The sequence below is a fragment of the Aspergillus lucknowensis genome (assembly GCF_044049455.1).
Source record: "Aspergillus lucknowensis strain CBS 449.75 chromosome Unknown BJX67scaffold_11, whole genome shotgun sequence".
NCBI classification, from domain to species: Eukaryota; Fungi; Ascomycota; class Eurotiomycetes; order Eurotiales; family Aspergillaceae; genus Aspergillus; species Aspergillus lucknowensis.
In genome coordinates, this window is record NW_027263555.1 from 83,634 (window position 1) to 101,460 (window position 17,827).

Below are 17,827 nucleotides of genomic sequence, written 5' to 3' on the forward strand. Positions count from 1 at the left end.
CTCCTCAGCGTCAAATGTTGTTTATGCAGCGAAACAGATGGTCCATTAGGGTGTCATTCTGTACCGTAGTAGTACGTATTGCAAATAGCTGCACAGCTCGATCGATGCTCGGGGGAAAAGAGAGCCAAAGGGAAAGTGCATAAGAAGCACCATCACCGTGATTTACATTTAGGCAAACATATTGTCCGGTCTGATGCCATGATCGACCCACACACACAACGTGGCTAGACTATGTTTTATCATGCGCCGTTGATGTAATCGGCGACCTTCTCCAGGGCCGAAGCGGCGTTGGTGGTCTGGGTAGACTCGTTGTGGTGACCGATCATAATGCAGGAGACGGTCCTCACGACAACAGCACCTTCCTTGCCCTAAGAGGCGAGAAGGATTAGCCTTGGATGACACAAAATGGAGATTAACGGGGCCGAGTACCTTCTTGCCGTATAGGCTGCGCTCGTCCGCCTTGATGGCGAAGAACTTCTCCCCGCCGATTGTGAATCCATGCTGCATGGCGTAGAGGCTGTCGCCGAAAGCGGACCCAAGGGCCTGGATTTCTTGAGGGGAGATCTGCACTTGTCGTTAACGGTGGGTGTTTCAGAATACGTTTGGCCGGCCACCGAGGCGCAAAGAGTCGGTCACCGCATTCAACTCATACCGTGAATCCAGGAGATGAAGCCTCAACACCAGAGAAGTCGGGACTGAGAATAGCAGCTTTGTCAAATTGACCGGATCCCATCAAACTGCGAAATCACTCTTGGTCAGATTCAATGCGGAGGCCGTGGGGGGTTCCAGTATTCGTTGAAGTGGGGTAATGCGAAGGGTCAGTACCTGGAATCGACATAGCCTAACGAACAGAAAAAAAATGTCAGTGATCGCGAGCTAAAGCAGAAGGGACGTGAGTGCATTGCGAACAGTACCTTGCCAGATAGCAGAGTGTGCACCCATGGTAACGGTTGGATAAACAACAACACCGGAAAGGGGATGGGGACCAGAGGGTGGCAGGAAGGAAAGCGGCGATGAGACTGGAGAGGAGCGACTGTGAGAAATGGTAAAAGAACAGGGGATGATCGTCGAGTAATACCACTCTTGGGAGTATTCTTTGCTGTGATGGGAGAGGAAGAGAGAGATGAGAGAAGGAGAGAGGTGAGGGAAGGTGGGGTGAGAGTGTGCTGGCAGCGGATTTCGAAGCTGCCTCAGTGCCCCGCCATCCATCCCAAATCTGGCGTCGCCTTCCGTCATTCTTCTTCTTGATCCAAGCGCAGCCGAGGAGCCTCCATCTTGTGTATCTAGGGTCTTCAAATTCAGGAAATGTTCTTCAGAGTCTTGATTAATAACTCGTGCGGGCCGACTTCGCGAGCAACCACCGCTCAGGGTCACATCTCCACAACCCTCCCAGGCGGAGATAAGGCACTCATAGACTGCTTCTCTGGGAACGCTGCTCAGGGCCATCAAGAGCCTTCGAGTTGACGTCTCAAAGCACGATGGCGGCGCTTGCAGGATTCGCCCGCCAGCCAGAACCCAAAAGGACTCCTCATAAGCGCGAGTCGGGGAATTTCCCCATCCAATTCTTCAGGGACCCGATCTGCAGCATTTCTGAAACCACCATTCGTCTGGAGAATTATTATTCTTTTTGGGTTTCACCACGAACCATCCATCAAGACAGAACCCATCCTCCTCGCTGTTGACTGCCCGTCCGACGTTGACCAGACGAGGTCCTGGCGCCGACGGCAATCATCCCCGCAACACAGCCTCCTCATTGCTTTCGAGCAAACCTCGATGGTGAGAGGACCAAAAAGTCATCCTGATCCTGAATTTAAAGGCAGGCACGTGTCTCGAAGCCGACCAGCTGCTGCACTCGACGATCTTCCAACACCCGCTTCCACTGCGACTCATGATCTCTTCTTGTCTGAACATTGAATCGAGCTTTGATCGTTCGCGCCTCTGGAATTCAGCAGAGGTTCCCAGCTGATGAGCCGATGAAGGCTCAGCTCATCAGCGATGCTCTTCGGTTCTCGGGCCCGGGATATCTGGCGTTCTCGCCTTCCATTGGCCCCAGCGGGCCCGGTTTCAGATCCAGCTGAAACCAATAATGAATCAGAGGTCCGAGCCCTGAGCCAGGAGATTTGATGTGCCTGCCAGAAAAGCATCTGCTTGGTTCCTCTCCCGCAATCATAATCTAATATCTTTGCGGCCATGGCGCTCATTCGCACAAGGCGGGCCGCGTAGCCTTCAGTGGGCGCGGACGATGTTCACCTCTGTTGCTCGTTGACTGGGTGGGATCGTCTCACTTTGGGTTCCAATGTTGATGGTGGTCCTCGATGGCGGCTACCACAATCTGTGAGCCTCTCTCGGAATCCTGTTGGCTGGCCATCTCCTCTTGACCCTGCCACTAATTTAGCCTCGCTGGTCTCATCAGGATCTGACTCTGAGAAGCTGCCAGACCATGCAAAGAAGCTCCACCAAATCCCTGACACCGCTGTGACAGAGGGGTGATGGCCCTTTTTAATATCAGCAGCCGACTTTTCTCTCCTTTGATGAATGGCTTTCTTTTTCTCTCCTTGGGCATTATCTCACACCTCGGCCTTCTGGAAGGCTGTCCATTCTTTGTAATCTTAATTATTTCCATATCTTCTTCGATTCTTCGACATTGAGCCGATTTCCCCGCTCTAACGCATCACTGTCCTGTCAACAGCCTAATTCCCCGCAAAGTTCGCTCTCGCCTATCTGTGATGGACGAGAGGCCAATGAGTAAATCATGGCTCGAGGAATACTAGGGAGATCACGCTCGCCTTCACAGCCACGGAGCATCGCAAAGCCAGTGTCGAGGGGTACAAACGCTTTGCCACACAATGATCTCCGGGAGTTTGAGACCAGCATCAGTTACAGCCGTCCAATTAATCAAGTTGTCAAGGATGGGCAACGCGCCGACACGCCAGAAGAGCGCAACCCAAGACGAAAAACCAGGGCACCAGTCCCAGAACTCGATTTTCGGATCACCAATCCATCAGCTGAAGTTGTATCAGCATCACCGCAGACGGACCATGTTATAGATGAGTCCATGATTGGGATCGCACTAGGAAGTCCTCGAATGCTAGAATCGCAGATCACAGCAGCCCAGGGGCAAAGCATCCCGCCACCAACGCCCCCAGAGCCCGACAGGCCTCCTCTGTCGGTACAACGGAAATCGAGCAGGTGGAGGAAGATCGGTAGCCTGTTCAAAGTGAAGAGTGCGATGGCTCCCAACACGAATAAACCGTTCTACCAGGTTCGCGCCGAACTTGAACTGCCCTCCCAGGGTTCCTCGCATTCAATAGACTACAAGTGTCAGAAGCAGATTGGTACCCGGCCTGAACCAATCGAGAACACCGAAGTATGGCCGTGCCTATTGTCAGAACAAGAAGCTGTTATGCACAAGCAATGCACCTCCAAGCCAAGTGCGCCTGAGTCATTACTCCAAGTCGAAATTCCCAAAGTTGAAATGGAAAGGTACAGCATTATGTTTGGTGGTCTCCTGAACAACAACCGGCCATCGCTGCTCAATCGGCGAAGCAAAACCCTAGACGATGTGACAATCCCAAATAGAGAGGTATGTATGTTGCAATAAACTGACTGTCCTAACATGCTTACTCCAAGTAGGAATCCACCGCGTTAGGCCCGCCGCGGCGGCGGGCAACATCACCAACAGGCTCAAGATCGCCAAATTTTACACTATTCCCCACGACACCAACAAGTAAAGCCTCGAAGATCCTTGGAACGCAAAATCTACCCCGAGTTCCAGACCCCTTGCGCAAGGCCCAGTCAATCGTCAAACAATCATCCCAAGACAGGTCACCGGCTACAAATAGCCAGAGCACACTCATGGTAGACAACCAGCTAAACGCGCATCCATCTCATCGCTCGAAGGCTTCTATGGCATCCTTCCTTTCTTCAACTTCCATCGATTCCGACGACGACCCCCTCGTGATCCACAGAGTTCAGCCTGTCCGTACCTATACGGACATGAAAGAGCCAAACTGGGAAATGGTCAACCGCAAAACCTCTGCCCAATCTCCACAACAAAACCCATCAAAGAAGCTCACCATAAACACGCGAGAGCTCCGCTCAGGCTCAGAAACCAGTCGGTCAACCACACCGTCCTCACCGATACTCTCGCCCTTCAAGTCGGCCCGCCCTGTTGAATCACCTATGGGAAACAAGAATACACCGTCCGCCTACTCTCCGAGTAAAGGAACATATCCTCCCGAAGAAGACAGAATCCCAACTATTGAAGTCTCCGTCGCGAGGTCTGTGTCTGTGTCCAAAGGCAAGAAACAGGTCCTTGTTCCCGTTCGAACGAAAACCAGCCGTCTCAACTCCAAGGAGAGACTTGTCGCCAGGCAGGCTAGAACGCCCAAGGTTACAGGTGGGCAATACACCCATAGACCCGGGCTCTCGCAAGACGTACGCATCGAGATGGCGTAAAATTCCTGATTCGGAACTACTATATTTACACCCTCATGTACACCAAGTAGTATGGTGTGCGGTTTTGGTTAGGGTTTTTGTTACAGCGCAGGAAGCATTTTTTTAGCTTTCTTACCTTATTTGAAGTATCCATTTCGAGCGGTGCTCGTTGTTATTGCACCAGGCCCCAGATGTTCATATTGAGAATACCTATGTCCATCTCAATCGCGTTGTCATCCTCACAGGGCGCGACGCGTGAGAGATTTCTAAATCTATCAACTAATAGATAACCCCAGATAAATGACAATATGTACCAAGTCGCTAATGAAAATGATTGCGTCTGGAGAGAGTATCCATCTACGGTTTCACCACTGAACTCGACGACTCCTCAACAACCTGCCTCCCGATACCCCCGCCAACAGCCGCATCGACCTCCACATTCATAAGCACCCACTCCATCCCCGGATATGAGTCACTCAGCAATCGCGCGTTGACACGCCCCGGAACCTGTAAATGTCTCGGAAACTTGACCGAGGAACTCGTCGTCACAGTCCCACTCCATTTCCCATCCTTACCGCCCTGCGTTCCCTTGGTCGACCCCCTATCACCACTGTTGCCACGGTTCGAATTCGCATTCGAGGGCCAGGAAACTCGTTTCAGAGCCAGGAGGTCGCCGTCTGATCCATCGGGCTTGGCGCTACACACGACAAGGAAGAAGCCCTCTGTTTGCGGCTTTGGGAAGCGGGGTGCGTAGATCCGGGCTTCGGGCGTTGCGGGAGGGGTTTTGCGGGTTATGGTGATGTTTAGGCCGGCAGAGGTGATTGAGGAGATGGATAGGGAGAGGCGCGGCAGCTGGGAAACCGCCTTTGTAAATTGCGCTGATTTGGAGAGTGGAATGTGGAGTTTTCCCGCGAGTGAGGAAATGGCGTTTGATGGGAGGGAGGTCAGGGAATTTAGGGATGTCGGTAAGGCGGTGTTGTTGCTCGGTTTGTCGTTTGGCGCTGTTGGCTCAATACCTGGAAGGATGGAAAGGGGGTGGTCTTCCGGCCAGCGGGCGGATTTGATGCATTGGAGGAGGTTTATGAATTTGTAGCATGCGGATGTGTAACCGAGTTCCGCCATTGCATCGATAGAAGCCTGGATAATACGAATGCTCTGGTCCAGGACGGAGGTCTGGTCGCCGACGTAGTCAGAGATGGGGAGGTCGATGCGAGACATATATGCCTGCAGGAGGAGGAACGCCTTGGCGTGGGGATCCCAGAGCGGCAAGTCGCCCATAGGTTCAACCGAGAGCGGGAGATTTCGGGAGAGTTGACCGTTGATGAGGTCTTCGTTGTGGCGGACAGGGAGTTCGTCGAATTCGGTGGCGGAGCACATCCAGCTGAGGACGTCGTGGAAGGTTGGGGACGGCTTCGCGTGGGAGAGAAGGTACCGAATCGTTTTATGAGCGAGGTAATAATAGCTCATTATCTTACCGAACGGGGTTGCATCAACCTCCCCTGTTGCAGAGTCGAACACAATGCAGCTGGATTCCGAGAGTTCACCGAGAGACTTGTCAACTAGATCGATCATAAAGTCTTGTGCGAGTGTTTGGGCTTCGAGTGAGTTGTGCTGATCCGCGGAGATTTCGAGGCCGTAGTAGGACGGATTCTTATGCAGGCGCCGGAAGAAGAACGTCCAGGTGAGATAGTCAAGAGCATCCTGTTTCGTGGTAATCGTCCCCGCAGAGACCTCAGCACCCAGGTGGTTATCAAGGACCTTATGGAGCGTAGACTCAACCGGGAACCCCGTATGCAAGAAGTGCTTGTAAAAAGCCTTCTTTGAGTCCTGCGTGAAAATGCGCGCGATGCCCGAGTCGTCGAATTGCGGGCGTCCGGCACGACCAAGCATTTGCAGAACGTCAGTCAAATCCATATCCTTGTAGCCTTCCATTTTTGCGTCGAAATACTGTGTCCCTTTGACGACGACAAGGTGCGCGGGAAGGTTAACCCCCCATGCGAGAGTACTAGTGGCAACAAGAATCTGGATCTTGTTGTTCGCAAATAGTTCCTCTGCTAATTGTCGATCAGATTCGATCAAGCCAGCATGATGCAGGCCAATACCGAACGACAACGCCTCCCGTAGTGCCTCGTCCTTAACCCGGGCAAGGTTCAACTGTAGATCTTCTTCCGACATGCGAACAAAACGACGCGGATTATCCTCCATTCCGCAGAAATTGATCAAGTCCTTGGCCGTCAACCGGGTCTGTCGACGAGAGGCGACGAACACGATGACAGGCTTCTCCGGGGAGTGATTCTTAATCGCCAGGAAAGTCGGTCTATTCATGGACTGCATTAGCGGGCAGAAACCACGCTGTTCAGGGAATCCATCGATGAATATTTCCAGAGGAACGGGTCGAACGGAATGGCGGAAATTATACAGCCCTTCCTTGACCCCCAACCAGTTTGCAAGGTCCGTGGCATTGGCGCAGGCCGTCGACATGCCCATTAACCGGACCGAGCCCTTGGATTGTGAGGCAATATAATTCATCCGAGAGACAATGATCTCGAGAATCGGGCCACGGTCACCGCCGAGCAGGTGAATCTCGTCAATAATGACAAGACTCACTTTGCGGACGTAGTCTCGAGTCTGCCAACTACGAGAGATACCGTCCCACTTTTCCGGAGTTGTGACGATGATATCTGCATCTCGGATAGTACGAGTATCAGGTGTGTTGTCTCCAGTCAACTCAACCAGTTTCAATCCCATCGGTGCTGTGAGGCGCTTTCCCCAGTCCAGAACACGTTCGCGAACAAGGGCTTTCATCGGCGCAATGTACACAACCTTTGATCCCGGGCGCTCCCTAAAAGCCCACCACATAGCCAGCTCTGCAGCAACAGTCTTTCCACTACCCGTCGGCGACCCCAGAAGCACATTTGCAGCGGTATGGTACAGTACATGGAAGAGTTGAGTCTGCATCGGATTGAAAAATTGGAATCGCTGTCCATAGAGCTCCTCAAGGATGGGGTTGTTTAGTGCTGATATTGGAAGAGGCTGGAGATTGAGAAGATCCGTGTACACACTTTCCGTATCTGGGCGGATTAGGTGCTGGAATGATATTGGCGTAACCGTCTCTGCGCCCAACCACCGATCAGATATTGCGCGAACGTAGATCTGGCTGGGGAGCGGATCTGAGAGCGGGATAGTGAAGTTCAGCTCGTGCTCGTCATAGAGTTTCTTCCTACTAAGGATGAAGTACTCATGATGATAAATTTCTGATGTTTCTGAATTCTCAACCCAGACCCAATAAGATTCAGAAGCGCCATGGTGTCGATCGTTCCAGGTAAATTCGGGGTAAAGGCTTAGACGCACACGTAGAACGTCACGATTCAGCGGCGCAATCTCAGCCTCAACGCTAAGGGTTGGAAAGTTGTCTAACAGCTTCGCCAGTGTCTTTCCCATCCGGTTGTTATGGACTAGTTGGCCAATCTCTGCAGTCTCCATGTCTCTCATCGACTCTACCGATGAGGATGGCAGCTTCTCGTCCAAGTTTTTCAAGATCGGCTGCGGGAGATCGAATTGACGGAACGGATGGTCGAACGGCCAGATCTGCTTCTCGATAGATTTACACAGAGAGAGCAGTACCTGACACTGGTAACCCCAACGCCGATTCAATGCAATCATAAATAACGCCCGGCATATGCGCGCGGCGTTTTGAGCCACATAACCGGTATCTGAGACCAAAGCAAAGTCCTCAATTTTAGCGCGAGAGATATAAGACTGGAGGAGGATGTTGGTCTTTGCTTGGGCAGAATCGTTGCCTCCTTCTACTTCCGTCTGCACGGCCTCATCGCGAAGCCTGTTGAGCTCCTTGGACTCATTTTCGCGAGCCTGTATGTTGTCAAATTCACCACTCATACTGATCATTCGCAGCGCATCCGCTTCGCCTGACCGGGCGCGCATCATCGCGTTGAAAATCTCAATACTCGTTTGCAGGACATAGTATTGGCTTGCGATTCGCCCAACGTCTTTAGCGCGGAGTTCTTCTGTCTTTTCATTATAGATAATCATCTGGCTCTTTTGCAAAACGATGGCGGCCTGGATGATGAGCTGCCGGCGTCTCTGGACAAGCATAGGGTCATCTCTCATCTCAGCGTAGTCAATACCATAATTTCGAGGTTCACGTTTCATGCGCACGAAAAGGTACGAATATCCCAGCCACTGCACAGCTTCCGGAACCGAGGTCACCGTCCCCAGAGAAATCTCAGCGTTCAAGTTATCCACAAGTCTGCTGGAGAAGCGAGATTCAATTGGCTGCTGCGAAGTCACCGCAGAGAGATAGTGATTGAGCTTGTCGTGAGTTGTACAGATGAACCCAATACCTGTATCCTGGAACTGGGGGCGACCAGCGCGACCGAAAATCTGCAAAACATCAAGAATGCCCAGATCGACGAATTTACCTTCCTGAGGATTATACAACTGCGTTCCCTTGATAACGACCGCCGCAGCCGGAAGGTTGACACCCCAGGCGAGTGTAGCCGTACAGCAGAGAACCTTGATAAGACCTTCCGAGAACATACGCTCCATAAGGTTTCGGTCACTGCGACTCATTCCAGCATGATGAGTCCCAAAACCGCTCGCGAACAGGTCTCGCAGCTCGCGGGCACGGGCATGCTTCATATCCCGAAGAGCATTTGAGTAGTTCTCATGTTCGTGACAGCTGAAGAGGGCCTCGCATCCATCCTGGACAGCCATTTGTCGCAACATCCGAGCTGTCAGGACGGTGTCTTTGCGAGAATGCACGAACACCATCACCTGGTGGCCTCGCTCGAGCATGTCCCGGACTTTCTCAAAGGCCACAGTGTCCAGGTTATCGCGAGATTGCTTGGTGCCTGGTTTTCCCTTCACACCAATAAAGTGCTGTTCTAGGGGCACGGGTCGAAAAGACGAGTCAAAGAAAAACAATCCAGCCGTTTTATTGACTTTGAGGAAGTCCGCGACGTCGACGTAGTTGGGCAGAGTAGCGGAAAGGCCGACAATGCGGATTAGTGACTGGGTGCTTTCCACCTGTCGCTGGGTACGAGCTACCAATGATTCGATAACTGCACCACGTTCATCGTGAAGCATATGGACCTCATCAATGATCAGCAAGCGTACCTTCTGCACAAGCTCTGTGTCTCCCGTGCTCTTTCTGGTCACCACATCCCATTTTTCAGGGGTGGTGACGATGATCTGAGTTTCCACGATCTCCCGCTTCGTCAACTGCATGTCACCAGTCAGCTCACGAACCTGGATCCCAAGCCATGAAAGCCTTTTGCCAAGCTTCTCAGTGACTTCGGCTGCCAGTGCCTTCATAGGAGCCACGTAGACGATCTTGAAATCGTCCACCAAAACCGAAAATTCAGTGGCATCTGGCTCCTCGACTGGGTTGGGAACGGTATTCTTTCCAACGGCATTTAAGATGGTCAGCATAGCAGCGTCCGTTTTACCCGCTCCGGTTGGCGCACAAATGAGCATGTTCTCGCTCGTTTTGTAGGCAACGTCGTAAAGGAGACTCTGCATCCTGTTCAGCGTCTTATACCCTTTGAAGGTACCCCGACACAGACCATCCATGGACGAGATCGAAACGAGCTTCTGCTGCTGTGCTAGTGTCCCAACCTTTGCGGCCGGAACCTCGACCTCTGTATATTTCTGTTCGTCGATCTGCTTGCTTCCTAGAGGCAACCCATAGCTCTTCCCATTCAGGGCCAGCACATTCCGAGAATCATGCATCTTAAACACGTGCGGATATTTCGGTTCCTGCCGAACCTGCTCCGGGAGCAACGCGGCATTCTTATGCTCGAGGTCCTGCCTCCGGAGAGCCTGTTCCCTCTCGGCCCTCGTCTGCAACGAGCCAAATGCCAACCCGTCCGTCTGCGCCTGTGTTTTCCTCGAATCTGCCTTTAAGCTCCCCAATATCTCCTTCCGATGTGCGATCAACTCGATTACGAAATCCAGGTCGTCAAACCCCACAATCTCTGCCAGCGACATTTGTAACTCGTCGTCACCACTATCCGTAGCAAGCGCGGCAATAATCTGCTGCGCTAGCTCGTCTGGATCCACTCCGAGCTTCTGGTATGCGAGAAGCTGGCATCTCTGCTGCAGCCAGGTTTGGTCATGTTGCTCGGACGTTGGCGGGGGAGGGAGATCGTCGATCTCGTCTAGGTCCTCACTGGTAGATTCATCGTCAGAGCTTATCAGGTCCCAGACATCGTCCACAGTCCCGGCGGAGGAGGAGGGATCATCGAGATCGAGGTCGAGGTCGCTGCCGTACGTAAGCTGGTCGTTGGCGGGGTGCTTCGTGAGGTTCAGGTCGGCAATGGCCTGGCGCATGGCGGCAAGTTGAGCGAGCCATTGCGACTCAATAGCTCCAGTTCCGTTCATCTGGAGTCGAGTATAAAGGAATTATCACGTCCGCGCCAGCGTCTTGTCTGAGGAAACCCAGAGGGTGAGAGGAAGTTGATGGCGGCGGGGTGACCTCGGGAGACGAGCAACTTCTATTTTGCGGCTGTGCGATCAACGGCCACCGCTCAACACACCAGCGGAGCACATTCTACGCCACGCTCCAACAGCAACAATGTGCAAACCTAACAATCTCGAGAGAAAGAAGAATTTTCCATCCTTTGACTCGCGTTTTTGTCGCGATGAGTCATTTGGCACTCCCAAGCTGAAGAATACTGACCCGGAGCTCGGGATCCCAAAAAGCCCTGCCTCCCATCCAAAAGTCAAAGTTGAAATCTATTTTGGCTGGTGCATGCCAAACTGCCGGAGTATAGGCCACTCAATCCTTCGAGGGGGAGAATCGGAAAGGTCCACGAGCTATGTTGAGATGCTCCTCAATCAAGCAAGCCTTTAATCGGGCAGTGACTCAATAGAGTCAAGATTTCGCCGGCGCAATCCATCAAGCGGTCCCATAACCCAGTCGGTTAGAGTGTGGTGCTCACAACGCCAAAGTCGAGGGTTCCTCTGGGATCACATTTTTTTGGCTAGATTTTGCCAATCGACTGGAACTCGAGGAGAGATATCGAGCCCTTTAACCATTTGGTAACTGTACAACTGTCTACAGGGTTACGAATGACCGTTATATCCTTATTATTAGTGCGTTTTATTCCCCCTTCCGTATTTCTAGTACATCTAGTTAGATTTCCTGATGCGTAACCATCGCCTTCAAACTCATGATCGGGATGTATGGTCAGATCGCTTCGAATAGCCTTCGGCGATACTCTTTTGAACCCTCTCCCATGACTTCCACCCTCTCGCAGCGGCAGTTTCAGGCTTATAAGCCTCATCACGCATCCGCCTGTCAAATATCTCCATCGACACCCACCCGTGGAATCCCATGTCAATAAGCCACGCCTCCAGCACCTGCGTCACAGGCGTATACCCACCTAGCTCGGTCTCCAACGGAAATGGCCGTGCGTGCTTTGACCAGGTAAACTCCGGGGCCTCGCCTTCCAAATACCAAGGATGGTTCTTCGAGAATGGCGGATCAAACCGCTCCGCATCAGAAAGCTGCACGTAGAAGAGCTTCTCCATCGGTATACCCTTCACCGATCGCCGGAGCGAATCGGCCAGTTTCTCCTGTCCGTCGGGATACACGCCCGAGGGTTCGAACGGACTCGCCCAGAGCCTTGTCAAGATATGGAAGGTATCAAGACATAGCCCGAAGTTATCCCTATTAACGAGATTCGTGAGCCGCAGTGCATCCTCCCAGGTCGGGTAGAAGTGGCCCCAGGACATCGGCTCGTATGCAATCGAGATAATGGGGCCCGCGGAACTTGCCAAATCCGCGAGCTGCCGCAGCTCAGAGATTATCACGGTTTCGTCGCCGGTGCAGTTGGTACCGTATTGCGACGGGACTTGGAGGTAAGATGCGCCCAGGATACGGGCGATATCGAGCCAGGAGGACGCGACGGCGAGACGCTCTTGGATGGGAGTCTTCGTGCCCTCGAAGTTCTCGAACGGCGCGAGGGAGAGGACTGTAAGGCCGAGGTCGTCGCATAGTTGGCGGATTTGCTTCGCACCTGTGTTGATGGAGAGATTGTGCAGCTTGCTGTAGCGGTCTAGGTCGCTGTAGACGATTTCGAGACCCGAGAAGCCGTGCTCTGCTGCGGCTCGGATTTTGTGGTCGAGAACGTATGCTGGGCTCTGTCCGAGGGACGATGTGCCGGTTGCTACTTTGTTTGGGAGAAACGCCATGGATGGTGAATTGTGATTCTAAGTGTTCTCGGGATGTGTGTCCGGTCGAGGGCTGCATGTCCGTTGGTGGCCATTCGATGTATAAGAGGGCTCGACGCTACGGAAATCAATTTCCTGGTCTCGGACTTACCTTGCGCCTGATACACGTCGTCCGGAATCAACAACGAGCTCATCCCGAATGGCCGAAATAGTTTCTGGACATTGTCCGTAATCCTAGGGGCCATATCCAAGATCTACATCACTAATCTTGAAGTAATGCACCCTCCGCCAGATTATCCAACGCCTCCCCCTCAACCATCATTTTCATCCACTCCTCCATAGCCTTGGCCCCAACCTGCTTATAAAATTTGATACTGGGTTCATTCCACGTGAGGACACTCCATTCCAGCCGTCTCCCCTTTATCTCTAGCACCTTCGCCGCAAGATACTTCAGGAGGTGAAATCCGTAACCGTTCCCTCGCGCCACGGGCTGCACATATAAATCCTCGAGGTAGATCCCCGGGGCCGAGCGCCACGTCGAGTAGTTGTAGAAGAAGAGCGCCATCCCCACGGGGATCGGCGAGGGGTCCTCGGGCGTTGCGGGGGGTGTGATGAGGGCTGTGTAGACGGATCCGCGCTTGGGGGTGTCGTTAGGGAAGGAGAGGGTCGCGAGGAGGGAGGACTCGGTGGCTTCGACTTCGTGCAGGGCATTTTCGTAGTCGGCGAGCTCGCGGATGAATTGGAGGATAAGGGGGACGTCTGCATGGGGTTAATTCTTTTTCTCATGTTGAGTGCGGGGAATGAGGAGGGGAGATGTACCCTCCGCGGTTGCGAGTCGGATTGTCGGTTGGGCGGACATCTTCATTAATTAATCGACCGAGGGGATGAAGAAGGATTCAATAATGTTTGAGAGGGTGATCTGGGCAACGACGTCGCGAGGAAAAATTTAAACCGGCGACGGTTCCAAGGGTTGCGCGCCCTGCGACATCCACTGATTCCCCACATTGCACTTGAACTCTGGCTGGGAGATCAGACAGCTTGGTTCGCTTCACAATTGTTCTCGGAGCACATTTAAGCTCTTCCTGCTTCTACTTTCATTCTCATAGGATGGTGGAATCTTTGGTTATAATATACAACAATAGAAAGAATTATGTACCCTAAAACATTAAGTTATAATGTAGCCCGACCCTCTTATAATCACCAGCTACTTGGAGGCTATGGCGGCCATCCACTTTTGCTCGTCCGTCCTGTCGCAAGTCAGTAAAGTCCTAAAGGAATTTGCAAAAGGACGGGGGCTTGACCGACCTGTCAAAATGCAGAAGCATCCCAAGGACGGGAATGAGTTGCTTCTGATAGTTCTTGTCCTTCTGTTCCAAAAACTGGAGCAAGACATTCTTCAAGTAGATGTAGTCAATGCCGCCAGTAGGCGTCTCGCTTCTTTGTGCTGACGGGCTGCGAGCCTTCGGCGCGGGGGAAGTCACTCCTCTCCGCGAGCCAGAGTCGATTGATGAGCGCGATGACTGCGGATGAACACCAAAGCGGTTGTCCTCAGAGAGCATCTTATTGGATTTGCGTAGCTTTTCCAAGCGGGAGTTGGTCTCCTCTACTGACCGACGCAACTCGGCCTTCTCCTTCTCCAGATCACGGACCTGTTTCTCGCTCTCATCCAGGGATTCGCGCAATCTAGCCATCGCCTGCTGCACCTCGTTGAGCTCCTGCGTAGCCCTTTCTGCCTGTGCTTCGAGGTTATCCCGTCTGCGCTTCCAATCCTTCTGTGAATGCTCCAGCTCTTCTTTGTCTTCTTCTGCGCTTCGCAGAGCCTTTTCAGCGTCTCGGAGCTTGGTCTTGAGCTCTTCGAGTTCACGAGCTCGGCGTCGGCCCTGCGCACTTGCTTCGTCCTCGGCGCGGTCTCGCTCTTCAATGGCAGCCTCCATCCGCTCCTTGAAATCGCGAGTCTTTGCTTCGGTACGGCCCTCTATGTCACTGAGGAGCCGTCTCATAGTTTCGCCCTCGCGTGTTCGTTCGCTGAGAAGGCGATGCGCATCCGCGAGTTCCTCTTCCAGACTTTCGCATCGTTCCCGGGCCTCCTTCATTTGCATACCTAATTCTGAAGCCTGATCGCGCATGCTATTCATCAGACTCTGTGCGCTTGCATGTTGAGCAGTCTTCAACTGTATCTCCTCCCGCAACCCGTTGAGATCCTTATTTAGCTGGGAAGCTTGTTGCTCATACTCTCGTAACCGCGCTCGCGCCGACTTCAACTCGTCCTGGACGTTGGAAAGCTCAGACATGACTTTCTGTCTCCCCTCAATGGCTTCCTGCTTTCTGCTCTCTGAGTACCGCAGGTCGGACTGCGCGACTGTCAGGTTTTCTTCGGCCTTTAGTCGACTATCTAACTCTTGTTTGATCTTCTGATTCAGAGTTTTCACTTCCGTCTCGCGGTCTGAGACCGAAGACTTGAGGGTCCTTAGCTCTGCTCGCAAGTCGTCGTGTTTACCCTCCAACGTTCGCAACTCACCCATTTTGTTCTTCAGCTCGTCCTTGGTCGTCTTAAGCTCCGCACTCTCGGCCCTCAGTTTCTTCAGTTCGGGTTGGATTTTCTGAATGGTGTCGCGCAATTCGGTGAGATCCTTGAACCGAGTTGCAGCTAGCTGCTGTGCGGCAGAGAGTTCGGTTTCAAGCGTCGTGAACTTCGCCTTAAGATTTTCATATTCATCCTTGAGGTTATTATGGGCTTTCTCAGAGGTCGCAGTCGTCGACGCATTATCTGCACGTAGATCGGTGATCTCTTTCTCCAACTTGGCGATGGTTCCTTCCAGAGCGGTCTTCTCTGCCATGAGCTCCTTGACCTTGTCTTTTGCTTCGACATGTTCTTGTCCGATGTTAAGAAGGTCGTCGCGCAAACTCTCGATCTCCTCTTTCAGCTCCTCCTCACCCTTCAACCTTGAATCAAGCCGATGAATGGCCGCTTCCTTTTCTTTGAGTTGCTGCGTTAGGTCCTCAACCTTTTTCTCGAGCTGAATCAAAGTGGAGTGCGATTCAACTGGTTGAGATGTTGACCGGGCAGCGTCCGAATCAGCAGTGACTGCCGGTTTACCAATGTCTTCGCCGCCCTTACCACCCTTCTTCTTCTTGCCCTTTTTCTTCTTTGCAGTACCGGCGCTTCCCGCGGTATTGACGGCCTCTTTCGAAGGCCCGGGGCTCTCATTTGATGCTTCTGGAATTTGCGAAATCGACAGGGTCTGCCGCAGCTCCTCGAAATCGGGCGTTTCCCCGTTGGTGACCTTATCCTTGGCTTCTTGCCATTTCGTGTTGTCTTTCATATTCCCATCGAGGAACTCAACAATATTCTTTAGCTTTCCTGAATCTTCCGTTTGCCGTTCCATAGCCGTCTTCCACGTTGACATGGTCTGCTGGGTTTCCTTGAGCTGGGTTCGAAGATTGTCCACCAAGCCTTGGAGTACGCCAAGTCGCTTCTCGTTGGCTTCCTTTTCCTGCTTGGCTTGCTCAAGTTTCGCGGCGAGTTCAGCCTGCTTGTCGGCGCCTGTAGGCTGAGCGGCTTCTGCCTGTTCAATCTCATCTGTTTTCCGTTTCAGATCAGCTCTTAGTTTGTCGAGTTCCGCGTTGGTCCGAGCTAACGACGACTCAGAGCCCTCCAGCTTGTATTTGAGCTCATCAATTACACTCTCTTTCGAAGCCCTGAGGTTCCCCATCTCGCGCTCCTGCTTATCCTTGAAATCACGCAGCTCTGTAAGCTCTCGGGTGGCAGATTCCAGATTATGTGCCATGCCCTCGGTCGACTCGCGCGCAACAGCCAAATCACGCTTCAAATTTTCAGTCTGGGACTTGAGGCTCTCAATCTCTTCTTCTTTCTCCTTCAACTCAGACTCCAGGCGAGGAATCTCATTGTCAAATGAGAAGAACTCCTCAGTGTCCGCGTCGACCTCCCCGGGCGCCCGCTCGGCGGCGGACGGAAGACATTCGCTGTCTTTCGGTTGCACCTCGCGCTCGGAAGCGTTTTTGAAGCTGCTCACTTCGTCTCGTGCAGCCTTTTCCGACTTCTGTGACTCTTCAAATTTAACTTTATAATCGTCGCGCTCGGCCGTTACACGTTTCAGCTCCTCTAAGACTAGATCTCCTTTGAGAGATATCTGGTTCAAGTATTCGGTCAGCGCTTTAGGGTCGGCGATCGATGTCAATGGCGTATTTTCTCGCAAGGCAGCTTCGAAGGGTTCAATCGATAGGACGCGAGAATGGGCGGTCCGATACGCTTTAAGCAGCTCTATATCATGGTATATAATTAGTAGCTAGAATGGATTGATAGTAAACATATCGCATACCCTGATAGCGTGATTCCAGCTTGTTCAGTTTGCGCAACTTCGTTTTCACATCGGGCGGAAGCTCTGAAGACAGCCGAGTTGTTTCCTTGGCAGGCGCGCTCTCCTTTTCATTTGTCATTGTGTCCGTTATGACTTCAGCTTCTCCAGATTTTTCTGCCTGGTTGTTCTCAGGGGTCTCCGTTGACTCCGATAGAGGAGTAGCCGATCTGCTGGGAGAGTCATCGTCCCCGATAGCGAATTCTGGTTCGAATTCAGTAGGATCCGGTCCGCGTACAGGAGTTCCGGTGTTTCGTCGGGGCCGGGCAGGTCGTCGACTCGGGGAGAGGTTGCGACCCTGAGGCCGACGAGCTGAATTAGAACGAGCGAGAGATTCTTGAGAGGACCGCTGTCGAGCCTGCTCCTCTGCAATTCGCGAGTCGATTGCTTCGCGGAGACGCTATACACAGCAAGGAGGGATCCCGTTAGCCCTACGACCCAACCGGGGCCGGCGAAGTAAATGCGCGGCCGGAGATCGGAGCGCGGTGAGGCAAGAACATACCTGAAACATAACTGTGGCGGGCCTGTAGGCCAAGGCCACGGCCGACTCTGTGGAAGAGGGGCAGAAGGGGAAAATACAGAGTCAGACAACTGAGGAGAGATATGTCACAGCGGAAGGAGGAGGAAGCTCGGGATAAGATCGTGGATATTGGTGGCTGTGAACTGGGGTTGGGCGGAGCAAGCCTGGCGGAGTGGCAGAAAATGGGCACTCTCGCCCCGAGTCAGCCAAGAACAAAGATCTAATGGAAGCCTTGCAGGAGCCGTGTTTTCTCTTTCTCTGCAGATTCTAAACGAGAAACAAACTTGAGGCTTGGAGC

General features: G+C 52.6%; 7 protein-coding genes across 7 annotated transcripts; 1 reads left to right on the forward strand and 6 right to left on the reverse strand.

The window, feature by feature from the left end:
* Positions 1-239: 239 nt before the first annotated feature.
* On the reverse strand, positions 240-733 carry pfy1 (profilin; the record flags this gene model as incomplete). The annotated part of the gene is made up of 3 exons (XM_071032576.1): positions 240-368; positions 430-564; positions 653-733. 3 exons carry the CDS (start codon positions 731-733, stop codon positions 240-242), a joined length of 345 nt encoding a protein of 114 aa, XP_070887943.1.
* On the reverse strand, positions 693-1,666 carry BJX67DRAFT_30615 (uncharacterized protein). Its single transcript, XM_071027062.1, has one exon. The coding sequence runs from the start codon at positions 1,444-1,446 to the stop codon at positions 877-879; it is 570 nt and encodes a 189-aa protein (XP_070887944.1). The 5' UTR covers positions 1,447-1,666; the 3' UTR covers positions 693-876.
* An 811-nt stretch (positions 1,667-2,477) lies between these two features.
* Positions 2,478-4,626, forward strand: BJX67DRAFT_30617 (uncharacterized protein). Its single transcript, XM_071027063.1, has 2 exons — positions 2,478-3,583; positions 3,634-4,626. Exons 1-2 carry the CDS (start codon positions 2,753-2,755, stop codon positions 4,456-4,458), a joined length of 1,656 nt encoding a protein of 551 aa, XP_070887945.1. The 5' UTR covers positions 2,478-2,752; the 3' UTR covers positions 4,459-4,626.
* BJX67DRAFT_30507 (RNA helicase SLH1) lies at positions 4,627-10,943 on the reverse strand. The gene has a single exon (XM_071027047.1). The coding sequence runs from the start codon at positions 10,837-10,839 to the stop codon at positions 4,795-4,797; it is 6,045 nt and encodes a 2,014-aa protein (XP_070887946.1). The 5' UTR covers positions 10,840-10,943; the 3' UTR covers positions 4,627-4,794.
* Positions 10,944-11,469: 526 nt separating this feature from the next.
* On the reverse strand, positions 11,470-12,813 carry BJX67DRAFT_30505 (sugar phosphate isomerase/epimerase family protein). The gene is made up of 2 exons (XM_071027045.1): positions 12,785-12,813; positions 11,470-12,706 (listed from the first exon to the last, which is right to left on the reverse strand). Exon 2 carries the CDS (start codon positions 12,652-12,654, stop codon positions 11,629-11,631), a length of 1,026 nt encoding a protein of 341 aa, XP_070887947.1. The 5' UTR covers positions 12,655-12,706; positions 12,785-12,813; the 3' UTR covers positions 11,470-11,628.
* An 82-nt stretch (positions 12,814-12,895) lies between these two features.
* Positions 12,896-13,492, reverse strand: BJX67DRAFT_379459 (GNAT family N-acetyltransferase; the record flags this gene model as incomplete). The annotated part of the gene is made up of 2 exons (XM_071032577.1): positions 12,896-13,392; positions 13,453-13,492. The coding sequence occupies 2 exons, from the start codon at positions 13,490-13,492 to the stop codon at positions 12,896-12,898; spliced, it is 537 nt and encodes a 178-aa protein (XP_070887948.1).
* Positions 13,493-14,879: 1,387 nt separating this feature from the next.
* On the reverse strand, positions 14,880-17,810 carry BJX67DRAFT_31112 (putative vesicle-mediated transport protein (Imh1)). The gene is made up of 4 exons (XM_071027160.1): positions 17,512-17,810; positions 16,974-17,409; positions 15,152-16,915; positions 14,880-15,089 (listed from the first exon to the last, which is right to left on the reverse strand). Exons 1-4 carry the CDS (start codon positions 17,518-17,520, stop codon positions 15,022-15,024), a joined length of 2,277 nt encoding a protein of 758 aa, XP_070887949.1. The 5' UTR covers positions 17,521-17,810; the 3' UTR covers positions 14,880-15,021.
* Between the last annotated feature and the right edge of the window lie 17 nt (positions 17,811-17,827).